The sequence below is a fragment of the Brassica rapa genome, chromosome A09 (assembly GCF_000309985.2).
Source record: "Brassica rapa cultivar Chiifu-401-42 chromosome A09, CAAS_Brap_v3.01, whole genome shotgun sequence".
NCBI classification, from domain to species: domain Eukaryota; kingdom Viridiplantae; phylum Streptophyta; class Magnoliopsida; order Brassicales; family Brassicaceae; genus Brassica; species Brassica rapa.
In genome coordinates, this window is record NC_024803.2 from 43,317,811 (window position 1) to 43,333,487 (window position 15,677).

The 15,677-nt window shown below is 35.7% G+C and overlaps 4 protein-coding genes across 4 annotated transcripts; 2 read left to right on the plus strand and 2 right to left on the minus strand.

Moving 5' to 3' along the window:
* Window positions 1–261: 261 nt before the first annotated feature.
* Window positions 262–2,061, minus strand: LOC103843355 (galactinol synthase 3). The gene is made up of 4 exons (XM_009120073.3): window positions 1,561–2,061; window positions 1,109–1,432; window positions 810–961; window positions 262–703 (listed from the first exon to the last, which is right to left on the minus strand). Exons 1-4 carry the CDS (start codon window positions 1,954–1,956, stop codon window positions 475–477), a joined length of 1,101 nt encoding a protein of 366 aa, XP_009118321.1. The 5' UTR covers window positions 1,957–2,061; the 3' UTR covers window positions 262–474.
* Window positions 2,062–3,590: 1,529 nt separating this feature from the next.
* Window positions 3,591–4,562, minus strand: LOC103843356 (chloroplast stem-loop binding protein of 41 kDa b, chloroplastic-like). The gene is made up of 4 exons (XM_009120074.3): window positions 4,464–4,562; window positions 4,190–4,306; window positions 4,001–4,090; window positions 3,591–3,905 (listed from the first exon to the last, which is right to left on the minus strand). Exons 1-4 carry the CDS (start codon window positions 4,545–4,547, stop codon window positions 3,885–3,887), a joined length of 312 nt encoding a protein of 103 aa, XP_009118322.1. The 5' UTR covers window positions 4,548–4,562; the 3' UTR covers window positions 3,591–3,884.
* Window positions 4,563–5,492: 930 nt separating this feature from the next.
* LOC103843357 (protein AGENET DOMAIN (AGD)-CONTAINING P1) lies at window positions 5,493–8,013 on the plus strand. The gene is made up of 4 exons (XM_009120075.3): window positions 5,493–6,147; window positions 6,645–7,127; window positions 7,192–7,647; window positions 7,804–8,013. Exons 1-4 carry the CDS (start codon window positions 5,605–5,607, stop codon window positions 7,807–7,809), a joined length of 1,488 nt encoding a protein of 495 aa, XP_009118323.1. The 5' UTR covers window positions 5,493–5,604; the 3' UTR covers window positions 7,810–8,013.
* Window positions 8,014–8,236: 223 nt separating this feature from the next.
* LOC103843358 (ankyrin repeat-containing protein BDA1-like) lies at window positions 8,237–15,065 on the plus strand. The gene is made up of 2 exons (XM_009120076.3): window positions 8,237–11,462; window positions 11,772–15,065. The coding sequence occupies exons 1-2, from the start codon at window positions 10,752–10,754 to the stop codon at window positions 12,525–12,527; spliced, it is 1,467 nt and encodes a 488-aa protein (XP_009118324.3). The 5' UTR covers window positions 8,237–10,751; the 3' UTR covers window positions 12,528–15,065.
* Window positions 15,066–15,677: the final 612 nt, after the last annotated feature.

Genomic DNA, 15,677 nt, shown 5'->3' on the forward strand with positions numbered 1-15,677 from the left:
GAAACTTGGATCCTATTTAATTTTGTGAAAATTATCCATATTTAATTTATATTATTATAGTAACTTAATTGAAAATAGTTACTGGATATTAATCTGTAATATTCTTTTTTGACAAATATTAATCTGTAATATTCTCAAAGCTGAAACTGAAAACCAAACTATAATACCATGTATTTAGAGATAAAAGTCTTAGCAAACATATACAACAAACAGAGGGGTTTTGGTGATTAAAACTCCTCTAGATTCAGTACAAAATACAGCAACAACCAAACTATAATACCATGTATTTAGAGATAAAAGTCTTTAGCAAACATATACAACAAACAGAGGGGTTGGTGATTAAAACTCCTCTAGATTCAGTACAAAATACAGCAACACAACATTATATAATAAAAATTCCGAACTGAACATAATTAGTTTCCGACTTTCAGCAACTATATTATCAATAACCTAGCTTAGCCCCCACATAGTGGTCTAGGCGGCTGACGGAGCTTTAGCGTAGTGAAACACACCAGCTTCAGACGAATCTGTAAAGAACTGTGACATGGTGGTTTGCTGCTTCCTGTGGACATCTTCTTCTTCTTGTTTCGAACGCACATTAATGTTCTTGTAATCAAGAGACTCGTCGTTGTAAATGTCCCACCACTTCTCTACAAGCATCTTGATGTCTTTTCTTTCCATATTCTCTTCTTGGCCTGTGAACCTAATAAAAACATAGAAGCAATTTAAGATTTTTTCTCCTTTTTTAATATTTAGTTATTTACGTTTTAAAAATTAATAAGAACATGATTAGAATTTAGATCTTATACCTCCAAGGCTTAGAACCAGCAGCGCAGTAATGAATAACCTTGGCTTTGTCAAGCTCTATGTTCTCTGGATGCCTCCAGAGCATGGCCAAGACAAGATTATATACTGGTGGAATCGGCTTGTATATATCTTTGAAGTAAATGTTCAAGAAATCCTATAAACACACACAAATCAACTTTATCATATAACGAAAACATACTTATAGCTTTGAGGATAAGTAAGTAAGTAAGTTTATCCTAAATATTTATTCCCTAAGTATGTACGTTTATTTAATTATAAAAATGTGTATATTTTGCTTTACCTGTTCAGCAAACGGTGTGGGAGAGACAACCTTGAGAGTCTCCAAAAGGTTGTAATAAGTTGGAAGGCTTGGCTCGTAGACAAACATGCCGGCGTTGAAGTACAACGGTGGCTTAGGACCAAGCTCGGACTCAGGCCACGTCACCTTGTCGGGGCACTGTTGGCAGTAGCCAATCTTATACTGAGGCGTATGGCTCCATGTCTTCTCACAGAAACAGTCTTTAACAGCGTAGAAGTTGCCGTCAGGAAGATCGAACAAGTGATCTATGTTCTCAAATACTTGTATGTCTCCGTCTAAATATATCATCTTGCTATACTCTACAAACTGTATCCAAATATTCATATTATATAAAAATGCAAAGTAGAACTTAGGAAAACAAATTTAGTCTACAAACCCTAGAAATTATCATGAAATTATAAGAAAAACTATCATGAACTTGTTTGTATATATACCTTCCAAATACGGAGCTTGGAGTAGTTGAGAACGTAGTAAGCCATAGCAAACTGAGTTTGGTTATCCGGCGGACAAACCGGCTGGATCTCGTTCACGAGACATCCTTGCTCTAATAGCTGTCTCCGGTGATCCACCGGCACGTCTGGTAATACAGCAACAACTAATGGGTACTTGCTCTTAGCTTTCCTTAGTCCTTTGGCGAGACCAACCACTCCTTTCACGTAGTCACCGTTCCCGGCGAGGAACGTCACGTACGCTCTCTTCTTCCCTCCGTTACTTACCTTGGTGTTGATCACAGGTGCCATCTTGTCTGAGTAGTTAAAAGAGAGAAGTTTTTTATTTGTGATAACTTGAGTTGATATTAGTGAGAAGCAAAGCTTGGCTTTTATAGGCATTAGGGGTGATTATGGCTGAGTTTAAGTGTTGTTAATTATCCAGAAATGTAGGAACCACTGAAAGAAGAGATTATTCATTAGACTGTTATACGCTCTGACCGATGGATGCTATATCCAACGGCTGAGCTTCGTATTAATTTGTAAGAGTGGGACCATAAGATGATGACATGGCAATTCACTGGACCGTGTATTAGCGAAAACATGGGGACCACTTACCGCAATAGCAAATCGAAAGGTGATTGGTTGAAGCGTCTCCGTCTAATTAATACAAGGCGGTGGTAATGCCACGTGGCTTTAAGTGGAACCCATGAAGAAGCCATGATTGGTTGCTGTAATTCAAGGTGCTGAATATTACTCGTTCTAGTAATTTTTGTCAGACCGATGACCGACCTACTATTACGTATTTGCTTATGAAATCTTAAAAAAATCAAACTGCAATCTTTTTTTTTTGCCAAATCAAAATGCAAAAATGTTACATTGCGTTGTTTTTAAAACTGTGTTTGCCAGCTTCTGTTTTATAAAGTCTTAACCCAAAGTTTTATAATTTTTTTTTTTTAGTTTAAAAAAAAATTATAATATATTTTATCATTGCATTATACATATAGCCAGATAAATTGTAGTAAGTGATGTTTTTGCATGATTAAATTTGTTTTTTGCGGTACGATTGCAGTTAAGTGATTTTCTGTCATCCAAACATTTGGATATATAATAGCTGTACGTACCGACCATATGTATTCGTAAAGACAAAATTAAAAACGTACCGACATAATATATGTAATATGGAGCTACGAGTATCTAAACAATCCTTCCTGTAATTACAAAAAGACTAACCCACTCTGGTAGAATATTATTTGGAATCAAAATCCCACAAGAATTCTGTAAGATGGTTCCACAAGATTAAGACATGCAGTGGACAAAACCTCACCTTGCCAAAAACACCATGACCCCTTACTATTGGTAGCTATGGGCCAACAATAAATTTACGTTGAATTGAGAGTTTTCTGGTCACTGTTATCACATTAAGTGTTTATAGTGACATTTTTGACCATTATTTATTGGACTTGCACTGCAGTAACACAAAGAATGCTCACAAGAAAACTGATCATGCATGTGTATTATCTTAAGTTTGCATAGGTGCGTCTTCTCTTGATCAATTTGATGAAGAAGTAACTTTTGTAAAAGATATTAGCGACTTCTGAAGTTCTCTGGAAAACGTAATATTGACGAGTAAGTACCATTAGTCTTTAGATCAGTTCTCATCCACATATGGATAAGATATAGTTTTCTCTGGAAAATGTTACATGTCTTGAGTCTAACTTCCACAATGTGTCTTTATCATGCACGACTTAACTCTCTAGCCTAGTTTCGGACGTTAGCCATTATTTTCTTGCATGTGTTCAGTGTTCAAGTTTGAGTTTTCTTGTTGAATGTTTACCATTCTTGTCTTGTTTCGCCATGTCTACATGTACCTCCACAAGTTTTTTGAAATTTCACCATGATAATGACAAATGGGCGAACTTAAAACTTATCTCGCTTAGCGAGTTTGTGTTGCTATGATTTTTGAAATTTCGGTTAGATTCAGGTTTAGAAAGGTGATACCAAATTGGTTTTGGTTTAGTCAGTAAATTTGGTTATTTTAGTTCAGACTTGTTCCGTTACCGCCTCTTTTTAGAAAATTCAGATAAAATCCGAACCAAAACACACTTGAGACAACATTAAACTTGAGAAACCGTACAAGCCAAGAATGTTTCTATCTATGTGAGTAGTTCTTAGGACTGAGTTACAAGTTTCTTGCTTAAAATCATGTCATCAGTAGTGAAATCCGCTTCTTTCCGGAAAGTTCCACGACCAAAATCAAGGTTGTACGAGTCAGTGAGACCCTCCACTAGGTCGAACTCTGGTTTCCATCCCAGGGCATGCTTTGCTTTCTACACCGATGCAAAGAAATGCTGCAAGATCATTACATAAATAAAAACTCTAGCCTTAAACAACTTGGTTTCTTTGATGTAGTGTTGTCTGAATCATTTGAATGTTAAAAGTTTACCTGGTCACGGAAAGGGAACGCCTTCGTCTTCCCAAAGTCAAACTCTTTCGGGTTGTAGTGAACAATCTCTGGCTCTGGAAACCCACCAGCCTGAATGAGTTGATAACATCACAAGTTTACATCTAGCAACGATCCAAAAAGGCTCAGTGTATGGATATCTCATCTCAAGAAGACCACAATGAGATGTACCTTTGCGCAAGCTCTTGCTAACCCATCAAAGGTGACATACTTCTCTCCTGAGATGTTGATTATCTCTCTGCTGGCTTTCTCGTTACCTAGCACGGCGAGTAAGGCTGTTGCCAAGTCCTGAAATCACAGAACCATTTGATGTTACATATCATTACTATTGAAGAGTGGGGAAAGAAAGATGCTGAGTTTGAGTTAACGGTTCCATGCAACATAATGAGTTCTCTAAACATGGAAAGCTAGCTCAAGAATATCAAGAGAAAGTAAGGTGTGTGACCTTACGTGACCGAGTTGTGAGATCTGGATCCCGGAGTTTGGAACTGGGATTGGGCGACCAGCTTTGAGACGGTGAAAGAACCATTCTTCAAATAGATAAAAAAAATTAATTATAAATTGACCAACAATAATAATCAACTGATTACAAGCTCAAGTATTGCCTGAAAAATGTTTGTTACAAAGAAAGAAAGATTGCCTGAAAACGAAAAAAGTTCTTTTTTTGACACCGTCTGTTACATGTATCTTTACATTTTTCAGACATACCATACTTGAAACATTTTTTCGTATGTCGTATGAGCTTATGCGTTAATGTTTAGTCCAAAAGAAGTTTCAAAACTTTCTATCTCTCTGTTGGCCTCGATGGTATGCGACCTTCATCTTAGGGTACTCATGGTATGCGACCTTCATCCAGTGCCGTCTTAAAAAAAAATTAATTATCCAAGGCGAAAAATAAAATAAAGATTTTTTATAATTTTTTTCTAAACTTTTATTTATTGCATTTCTATAAATTAATGCAAAAAATTATGGTATTTAAAATAAAAAATAAGTTATTGCATTTCATGAGTTGTAGAGTACGTTGAAAAGTAATCTGGTTGGCCATTGTTATTGTGCATGTTGATACTACATGAGTATATATACAATCAGGTTGATATTTAGTCAATGTAGTACATACGACAATTTTAGTATTTTTAAAAAATTCTCTTTAAATCTTAATTTTGTGGCAGAAAACTGGAAGGTGCTATTTATGAGATTTTTCCTAAATTTTATCATTCATGCATTACTCTATAGAATTACAACTTTGGATGAAAAAAGGTAATGATAATTCAATAATTTTTATGATTTATTGTTGTTAAATAATATATTTTTATGAAGTGATTTGTTTTCCAAAAAAGATATAGAAGACAAGGAAAAGTGTTAAAAAAAAAAAAAAAGAAGACAAGGAAAAGTGATTACCCAACTTAAAAGTGGGCTTGGGCTACAACTTCTTATAAAAAGCCCATGATCACAAATCTTTATCTTACGACGGATGCATCTTCTTCCTCGTCGTCACTGTAAAAAAGCTTTTAAACATTTTTTTTTACTTTTGGATTGATTCCCAAAATCGAACAAAACCCTAACTCCTTTGATCCAATCTTCCCGCCATGTCTTCGCGGCGTCGCCAATCTACACAGAGGAAGACAGCTCCGGAGAGCTCCGTAACTCCGATTCGCCTCCCTCCCTTTCTAAAACCCGGCGCCGCCGTCGAGATCAGCTCCGACGAGGCCGGTTTCCGCGGATCGTGGTACGTGGGAGAGGTCGTCGCCGTCCCATCCTCAGACTCGACCACCAAATGCGAGGTGGAGTACACGACGCTGTTCTTCGACAAAGAAGGGAGGAAGCGGCTCAAGGAGGTCGTCGACGCGGCTCAGCTCCGTCCTCCGGTGCCGGCGATGCCCGAGAGGGAGAAGGAGAGGGATGTCGCGGTGGGGGAAGACGTGGACGCGTTTTACAGTGATGGTTGGTGGGAAGGGACGGTGACGGAGGTTTTGGGTGATGGGAGGTTCAGTGTTTACTTCAGGGCTTCAAAGGAGCAGATTCGGTTTCGGAGAGATGAGTTAAGGTTTCATCGGGAGTGGGTTAACGGCGCGTGGAAGCCGCCGATTGAGGAAAGGGAAGAAGAGGAGGAAGAAGAAGAAGAGGAAGAGGTATGAAAGACAAGTTTTAAACTGTTTTTTGTTTTGTGTTCTGACTTATGTGCAAGTAGCTACTGTGGTAAAGACAGAAAATTTTAGTTGTGTTTGTTGTGTTCTGACTTGTTTGCATTGCGTTTGACACTATCTATTGTGTGGTAAGGCAGAAAATTTTAACTGTCTTTGTTTTGTGTTTTGACTTGTGTGTATTGCGTTTGACACTAGCTTTTATGGTAAAACCGACAATTTTTACCGTCTTTTATTTTTTTTTGTGTTCATTGCAATAACACTGGCTATTGTGGTAAGACCGACAATTTTAGCTGTCTTTGATTTGTGTTCTGACTTGTTTGCATTGCAATGATACCGTCTAGTGTGGTAAGAGAGACAAATTTTAGCTGTCTTTGTTGTGTGTGCATTGCAATGACGCTAGCTTGTGTGGAAGTAGTAGAGAGCATTGTCTTTACGGCTAAATTTGAATCCATACTAATCGTTGACTGCTATATAATTTGCAGGATCTTTTATCCCGAGTGGATCCGGAAACTGCAAGAGAAATCGCGAAACAAATGTTCTCCATTGGCACAATTGTTGAGGTTAGCAGCGATGAGGAAGGGTTCAAGGGGTCTTGGTTTTCAGCTAAAGTCATTGAACACGTTGACGAAGAAGACAAGTACCTTGTTGAGTACCGAGACTTGAGAGAAGAAAACGGCATCGAGCCTTTGAAAGAAGAAGCCGACTTTCTGCACATAAGGCCACCGCCACCGGCTGATGAGGATATAGATTTTGCCGTCAGGGACAAGATTGATGCGTTTTACAATGACGCCTGGTGGGTAGGTGATGTCATAGAGAGCATGAAGGAAGGAATCGTTGGTGTCTGCTTCAGGTACACAGGAGAAAAGATGCGGTTTGGAAGACAGGGCCTTCGTCTGCACAGAGACTGGATTAACGGGACCTGGCAGCTACCACTGAAACGAGGAGAGATGAAGAGGGCAACAAAGGTTGTGTAAGATTCCCATATTGATAAAACTCTAGAAAACTTACCATTCTCATTTGGATATGCAGAAAGTTCCGTGTGATCGGAACGTGAGACCTAAGAAAGCAATCGACAAGGAACATTTCAGCGGTGGAGATCCAGTCGAGGTGAGCAGTGTTGAAGAAGGATTTGAAGATTCTTGGTTCCTCGCAAAGGTTATTGAATACAGAGGGACGGACAAATGGCTAGTGGAATACGAGAAGTTGAAAGCGGAAGATGGGAAAGAGCCATTGAGAGAAGAGGTTAATGTTTTTCAGATAAGGCCTCGGCCACAAGAGACGGTCATGGTTAATCCGTTGGAGAAGCTTGACGAAGTTGATGCATTGTATAATGATGGATGGTGGTTCGGGGTGGTTAAAAAGGTTCTTGCAAAGTCGAACTACTTAGTTCATTTCCCGAAAACAGACGAGGTGCTCAAGTTTCATGTTTCTCGGCTAAGGCCACATCAGGAATGGATTGATGGCAAGTGGATAGCATCTTCAAAGGTGTGCTTCTAGCTCTAGATTTATCAACTCGTTTGATCTCATATATAACTTCGATACTAGTTTTTCAGCATTGGTTACTGGTTGTTGACCTGTAATTCTCATTTATTATCACGCTTTTACTGATGAGGTTTGGTCCCATTAACTTTTGATTTTCAGACTTAAACGGTGTAATTGAGCTGGAGAACATGTCAGGATTCTGGGGATCTCAAGTTTTGTTAATGTGGAGGAGATTAGCCTTGATGTTCCCTTTCTATTGTATACAGTTGCGTTTTATGATGATTGACCAAAAGATAAAATGAGTTGATATTTTATTAACTTTCCCATGAGTTTTGCTGCTCATTATGCTACAAATTTTATATTTGACAACAACCATGTTGATAATAACAACCCGCCCACTGTTCAATAGCAGAGAAAAGAAGCTCAACGAAGGTAGGCTCCGCCCACTGTTCAATAACAACCCGAGTATGACCTGATGTTCCTGACTCAGCAAAATGCAGGCTCAAACAGTCAAAACTGCAAACAAACTTTTAAAGTGAGCCACCAAGCAATTCTTGTGTCTTCAAGGTGCAATCCATTCATAAGGGACCAATCTAAAATTTAGGAAGCACAAGACATATACTACCTGCAGTTGTGGATGGTCTTTCTTTCCTAGAAACTCCACACAACGAGGGATAACACCGGATTTGATCACTTCATCTATTGGAGGACTGCGCTCTGCTCACAAATCATTAACAACCATCAGATGTCTCTTACACAAGTATATCCGTCTGAAAGGGAAAATGTATACATACATACCAATAGTCTATAGATAATAACTTTCTAAACCGAGTAGTGGCTTCTAGCTGAGCTTGAGGATCATCAGAATAAACACCTTGTACCATCATTACGAGACCTTGTAACTGCTTAAAACAGGACATGAACAGCATCAAACAGCTGTTTCCTCGGGAAGAGATGTAGTAACATTCAATCCATTAACAAGATCAGCACATTGAGTTATTACATACTTGGATGACTCCTTCCATACAACGAAGAGGTATGCCATGCTGTCACCAAATATTTATTTATTTTAGTTACACCGTTTGACATCATATTTTTAGGCAACCCAAATTATAAAACCGCATTGACTTTATCCATTAACAAGATTAGCACATTGATTTATTACATACTTGGATGAATCCTTCCATGTAAGGAAGAGGTATGCCACGCTGTCACCAAATATTTATTTATTTTAGTTAGACCGTTTGACATCATATTTTTAGGCAACCCAAATTATAAAACTGCACTGTTTTATGAAATCGAATGACATTAATAAAAATAATTTAACCAAAATTCACAAAATAATATTTTAATTAAGTATATAAATATTTATAATATAAATTTCACTATTAATTAATTGTTTTTATTTTTACTCAAACTAGGTAAGGAACCCGCGCGATATCCCGTGAAAAATCTTTTTATAAAAATAATTATTTCATATTTTATAGTTTCTATTTTATATTACATTCAAAAAAAAATCTGTGTCACAACCATATATTATATAATATTAAGAATGTATATTTGTGTTGTAGTTTCAGATAATAAATAAAATACAAATACGTCAATACAAAATAAATAAATAAATAAAATTTCTATTAGATTAGGTAAGTTATTATGACATTTCGACTACAATTTAACTTTTTGAAACTAATTAAAATAAACATATACATTTAAATCTAACAATTTACTAAACTAAGTAGGACTTGCAATTGTTCGTTCAGACACATTTCACTTAAATAGTTTAAAAATCCACCTTAAATCTCTAACAATATTTCCTCATTTAAGTGTAATTAGAGTTTTAGTTAATAAAAACACACATATATAAAACTTATGAATAAATGAAAATGTGCATATAAAAGTTATTTGTTCTTAGATTACATTTTGTTAATAACTATCTATTAATAAATAAGATTGTCTAAATAGGCCTTAATATTTTATCTGAAAACCGAATGAGACAAAATGCACCAACACATGATATTATAGACCATAAATATAATTTAAAACCCATATAATTAATTTTGTTGATATATGATATTATAAAAATAACTAAATATCCAAAAACCGAGCTATCCTAAAATTTTTAAGATTCTTAAAAATGTGTATATAAAATATCAAGGAAAACAAATGAAAAGAACTCATTGAAAACCTATGCAACTTTTAAAATGAATGGTGACATTTTTAGACATTTTTGATAACCTTTTAAAAATATATGAATTTTTAGAACAAAAAGACATATATTTAGATGAAAATAATAATTTTAAAATATATGTAATTTCTTGCATGAAAGGACACATTAATAAAAAAATACATACTCTTAGATACTTTCACTACCACTTAAAAATTATTGCAACTTTTAAGATGGAAAAACACATCTTCAAACATTTTTGAATTTCTAATTTAAATATATTACTGCTTTCATCTCACAGTAATAATCAGTGCTTGAAGAGACACAAACGTCGAATGGACATAGGTTAGATAAACAGCCTCTAACTAAGCCAGCTCATCTCTCCCATCAGCGAGTAATTAAGTAGTACAGTTTCGCATGTTCTTCGGAATAATTCGGGCTTTTTTGTTGTTGTTATGCTTTCTTGTCAAGCACTTTACCAAAGGGCATGTTAATAGAATTTTCAGCTGTGATATGTTCTACTATCATTGCCACTTTCCCTGTTGAATCCTTAGTTATCTCTCTTGGTGTTAAATGTCTAGATTTTCATTTTTTTTTATCATTGCAGTACGTACCAGGTATGAAAACTCAAAATGTATATCCCACTCTCTGTTGGGGTAGATTTGTATATGTTAGGAACTTGAAATGGGTTCTTCTCCCACTCTGCCCACTCTGATGTGGAATCTAACTAAACTTCAATTTTCGAAAACTCGATCACTCATTTATAAAAGCCATATTGAATCGATCTAGTTACCAGTAAGCAGAAAGACATGGGTCATAAGGACTTTTTTGCCCACATTATCAATGTCCTCCATGTGGAACATGGGTGGGCTTTCATAGGCAAGGGTAGTTGATTAAATATTTTCCATAGGCAAGGTAGTTGGTTGGAGACTTGCACTTAAGCATGTGTGGCAGGAACAAGAAAACAAAAACTGTGGAGGCAGAAGAAGAAGCTTGGCTGTTAGTGATGTCGATTGTTGTGGATGTCAACAGATCAGATATCTGTGAGAGTTCAAGTAGGAGAACCCGAGATGAAAGTGTCTTTGAGAAATTGAAGAAGGCGGCTCAAGATGGAGACATCGAAGAATTGTATAAACTGATAGCTGAGGAACAAAACATTCTAGACCACTTTGATGAAGTGCCTTTCTGTGAGACGCCACTACACGTGGCGGCTGAAAACGGGAAAACCCATTTTGCGATGGAACTAGTGACTCTTAAGCCGTCGCTTGCATTGAAGCTAAACGTGTCAGGCTTCACCCCAGTCAATTTAGCCCTGCAAAACAACCACATGAGAATGGTTAGAGGGTTTATAGCAATCGACAGAAGCTTAGTCAGAATCATGGGAAGAGGGAGGATTACCCCTTTGCACCATGTGGCTAGAATAGGTGATGCAGAATTGCTTAGTGAGATCTTGATGGCTTGTCCCTTTTCAATAGAAGATTTAACAATAAAGCGTGAGACAGCTGTGCATATTGCGGTAAAGAACCACCAGTTTATGGCGTTCAAGGTTCTGTTTGGATGGATCAAGAGAGCGAACAGGGTGGAAATCTTGGATTGGAAGGATGAAGACGGTAACACAGTCTTCCATATTGCTGCAGCTATCAATCAGACTGAGGTAAAAAAAATGTCTCTCTTATTTTAATATTTTTTCCCTTAATTATTTGTGTTTAAACATTGCTGGCTTTTGATCTGCTTTTTAATCGGTTTCTGTGACCTTGTATATTTTATTTACGTCCCATATTTTTTAAACCCTTTAAATTAATATTAATTTAAAATTCTGAATACATATTTTTTTTTTGACAGGAATACATATTTTTAAATATATATATATATATATTACAACTTTTTTGTATTATGATTTTGCATAAAATTATATATATTTTGGGTGTGAGATTCTACGTAACATCCTGCAGGATTTTTGTAGGTCATGGCGTTGCTACGTAAAAGCGTTAAAATAGCAGCCAAGAATTTGAATGGCAAAACGGCGATGGACATATTCGAAGCTCACCAGCCTCCTTGTTTCCCTGAAGCAAGAACAATTCTCCGTAGTGCCAAAGAAAGGCTATTTAGTTGTTCCACAATAACTCTTGCAGAATATTTGAGCAAAGATCTAACGTTTCTCGAGAAACGGAACAATTTCTTAGGGCTGAGCAATTTAAGCATATCTAGAGCCAGACCTCTAACCAGTAGCCATCGCCGTGATGCAATATATGTGGTGGTTATACTTATAATAACAACTTCATTCCAGGCTGGTTTTAGTCCTCCAGGCGGATTTTGGCAGGAGGACGGCGTGGATCATCATAACGTCTATCACAAAGCTGGGCAAATGACTATGTCTTTCTCCAATGCCTTAATTTTTAACGGCTTCAACGGGTTTGCCTTCTTATCATCCCTATACGTGATCATGATCCTCACAATTGGACTTCCCATGTGGAAGTTAATCTATTGTTCAACGGCGTGTTTAGGTCTCGCTTTGTTAGCATCATACGGCACTATATTCCCGTATCCTAACAGCTATATAGGGTATATCCCATTGATCACCTTCGTCTATGCATTCCCATCGATTATCACAATCATGCTGTTTAGTGTTTTCATGGCATTCATTGTTGACAAACGTGGCCGGAGACTAGTAGACTTCCCGGCGAGCTGCTTCAGCTCATCTCATGAGTTGTCGCTATGATCATTAGAGTACGTTGAAAACATGATACCATGCACGAGGAATATTAGTTATGTTTCGATGTGGGACTATGATGTAACTGAAATAAACTCTTATGTGTTTTTCAAGCTAGCTAGTGTTATGAATTTAAATTGTCAACTAGTTCGTTCTAATAACTAGTTTCTCAGCTGAAATTAAACGCTGTTTATTTCATACTCTTTCGTTCAATTCATTTTGCTGATCTTTTTTTCCTTGATTATTTGTTGCTTGCTGAGTCTTGTTTTGCTTCTAGAAAATTGATTAATATTTAGAGAACGTACACAAAAGTGGCAGATAGACTAGAGGATAGTTTTCAAGGTTGAGTATTGAAAACATGTACAAATTACCATGACCATTACTCTGAGGAAGTCTGGAAGGGTCTAACACAGAATTTGCTCTCTACACAGTATACGAATCAATGAAATCGTATTATGCAACTCCTTCTGGAACAGGCTCGGGACAGAACTCAGTTATTCATAATGAGATACGTAACGGTATCTCACGAAACAATGTATGTCATATGGTGAAAAAGCAATTAACCGAAACATGGTGAATCGCCCGGCAAAAATCATCCAAATGGTAGACAGACAGGTTCGCAATCGTCTATCATCAGTCCGAGGTATGTGTGTGCAAACTTATGATGAAGGCTGGAGGCATGGTTAACTGCACGATAGTATCATCATTCTTTTAAACAAATTATTATGTTAGTATCAAACACTCGGCACCAAAAATCAAGCGATTGCAGACGATATAACTAGTAAATATGTTCTTCCACATGTCAACATATTTTATTTTGCTTGTATTGTATTATTTGGTCTACGTACCGGAACTGATAACATTCGAGATTATCCTCTTTGTAAAAACGTTTTTTTTTAATTAAATTAATTTAATATTTTTTTCAAAAAAGGATGTACAATGTTAAAATTCTTTTATTTTCTACAAATTGAACAAGTTATTTGTTTCGCAGGCTCAATCATTCTTCGCAAGAGTGTGCTATGTTTTTCGTTTTTTTCTTTCTGAATCGAACAATTCATCTTTTGATTTCCAGAATCGAGGAACAATCCACTCATGACTCATACCTTTACCTTGAGAACAAAAATCGAGTATGAAAAGAGTTGTAAAGATCTCACAACCAATCAAAATCACTAAAACTATAAAATCGTGGTTTTCAGGTAAAACTAACAAAAAGGGATTTTCCTTTCAAAATTATTAATTATGTTTTCCTGTTAAAATCACAAAATATTTTTTTTCTGCTGAACATAAAATCAATTTTTCCTTCTAAAACCACAAAATAAAATTTTATAAAAAAAACTAAAATTAGATTTTTCTACGAAAAATTTTAAATCAAGTTTTCTCAACAAAACTAAAAGATTCTAGTTGTTCCATCAAACTGAAAAATCAGACTTTTCACCAGCTAGCAAACCAGAAATCGTCGACGTGTGCTTTTATTAGTACAAACTAGAGATCTTTTCCGCGCTTCGCGCGGATTATGTCTTATAAATTTATTTTATTTATAATATTATTTGTCGGTTTTTTTCTTTTACATTAACTTCTTGTTTTTCCAATGTTAGTTTTTCTTAATTTAAATTTATATATTTATAATTTATAATTTTTCTTGTTGTAGATGGAGAATTATATTTTTTATTAATGGTTTTTTGTATGTGACATAAACTTTTTGAAATTTTAAAATAATATTATATATAGTACAATTAACACATTAAAGAAGAGAAACATATTCAGACACATTTTACACAGGTTTTATATGCATAATTTTAAATATTATATATGTATATATTATAAGTTTGAAACATGTAAATGCTTTCTAAAGCTAAATATTTGTTCTGAGTTTACATAACTTATCGAAAGTTTTATCTCTTTTTAAATTCTAATCACAGAAAAAATATCAGAAAGTTAGTATAGATGGATTTTTTGGGCTTTTAAATCAACACTGAAAAATTACATGAATCAAATAACAACAGTTTTATAAACAACTGGATAAAATTTGACCGAGCCAAAGATTTTCACACAATATGTTCTTTCTTCTACAAATTGCGAAGAGCCTATAGACACAAAAAAAAATCATAATTTTTGTTTTCACTTATATAACATTTCTTCTCCTTTACACATGGAGTTTATTACACTGCTATAAGCAATAGAATACTCTATTCATATAAGATTCACATCTATGCATTTTGACAAAGAAGAATTTTAGCCATCTTTAGTTTTGGAATGGACCAACATCAGTCATATACACTATATTTTTTCTGTGATTCAAATCTTACAATTTTAATATATGTGCAAATTTCGATGTGAAAAAGCACGCACGCCATTTATCATTCAACCTATTACTTTTTTCAAAGTAAACACTATAATCCTCCTTTGGTTAGCTCCACAAACTAATCTCTTTGGATCAGTTTACTAAAAAATATAGATACTAATGTCAGAAAAGAATATAAACACTATCAACAACAAATATTGGCACAAGACTATTTGGTTCAAGGAACATATTCTACGTAATGCGTTTATATCATGGCTGGCTTTGCGAAGAAGACTGCCAACCAATGATCGCTTGAGGCGTTGGGGGTTAAATGTCTCAGGAACGTGTATCCTTTGTAATCTGGAAATAGAGACTCACCATCATCTCTTCTTTGAGTGCTCTTTCTCTCGCTTGATATGAGAGCTTTTTGCTGCTGAAGTTTGGATTTCTCCTCCGACTGATCTACACTCTATTGCAGCCTGGATCAATCAACTTCGCGTCAACGCAGATGCGCATGTTACTCCAGTCATCAAGCTCTACTTTTAGTCAGCCATCTACCTGTTGTGGAAAGAGCATAATGCTCGTGTGTTCACAGCTGTCTCCTCACCTTCATCAGTCATCCTTGCCTCTCTCGACCGTATGATGCGTGACCGTCTTCTTTCTTACCCGGCAAGTTCTTCTTTCTCCTCTTCTCTACTTCTTTTTTATCTTTCTTGTATAAGACCTCCTTAAGGTTTTTTTTACCTTGAGTTGTTGTTGGTTGTTTTTATTTCCTTACTGTAATAAATTGTTTAAAAACAACAGTGTAACTTTTCAGAAAATGATAATCTTAAAATCTTATCAACAAATATTAACTTATTTATGTGAATATATATTTT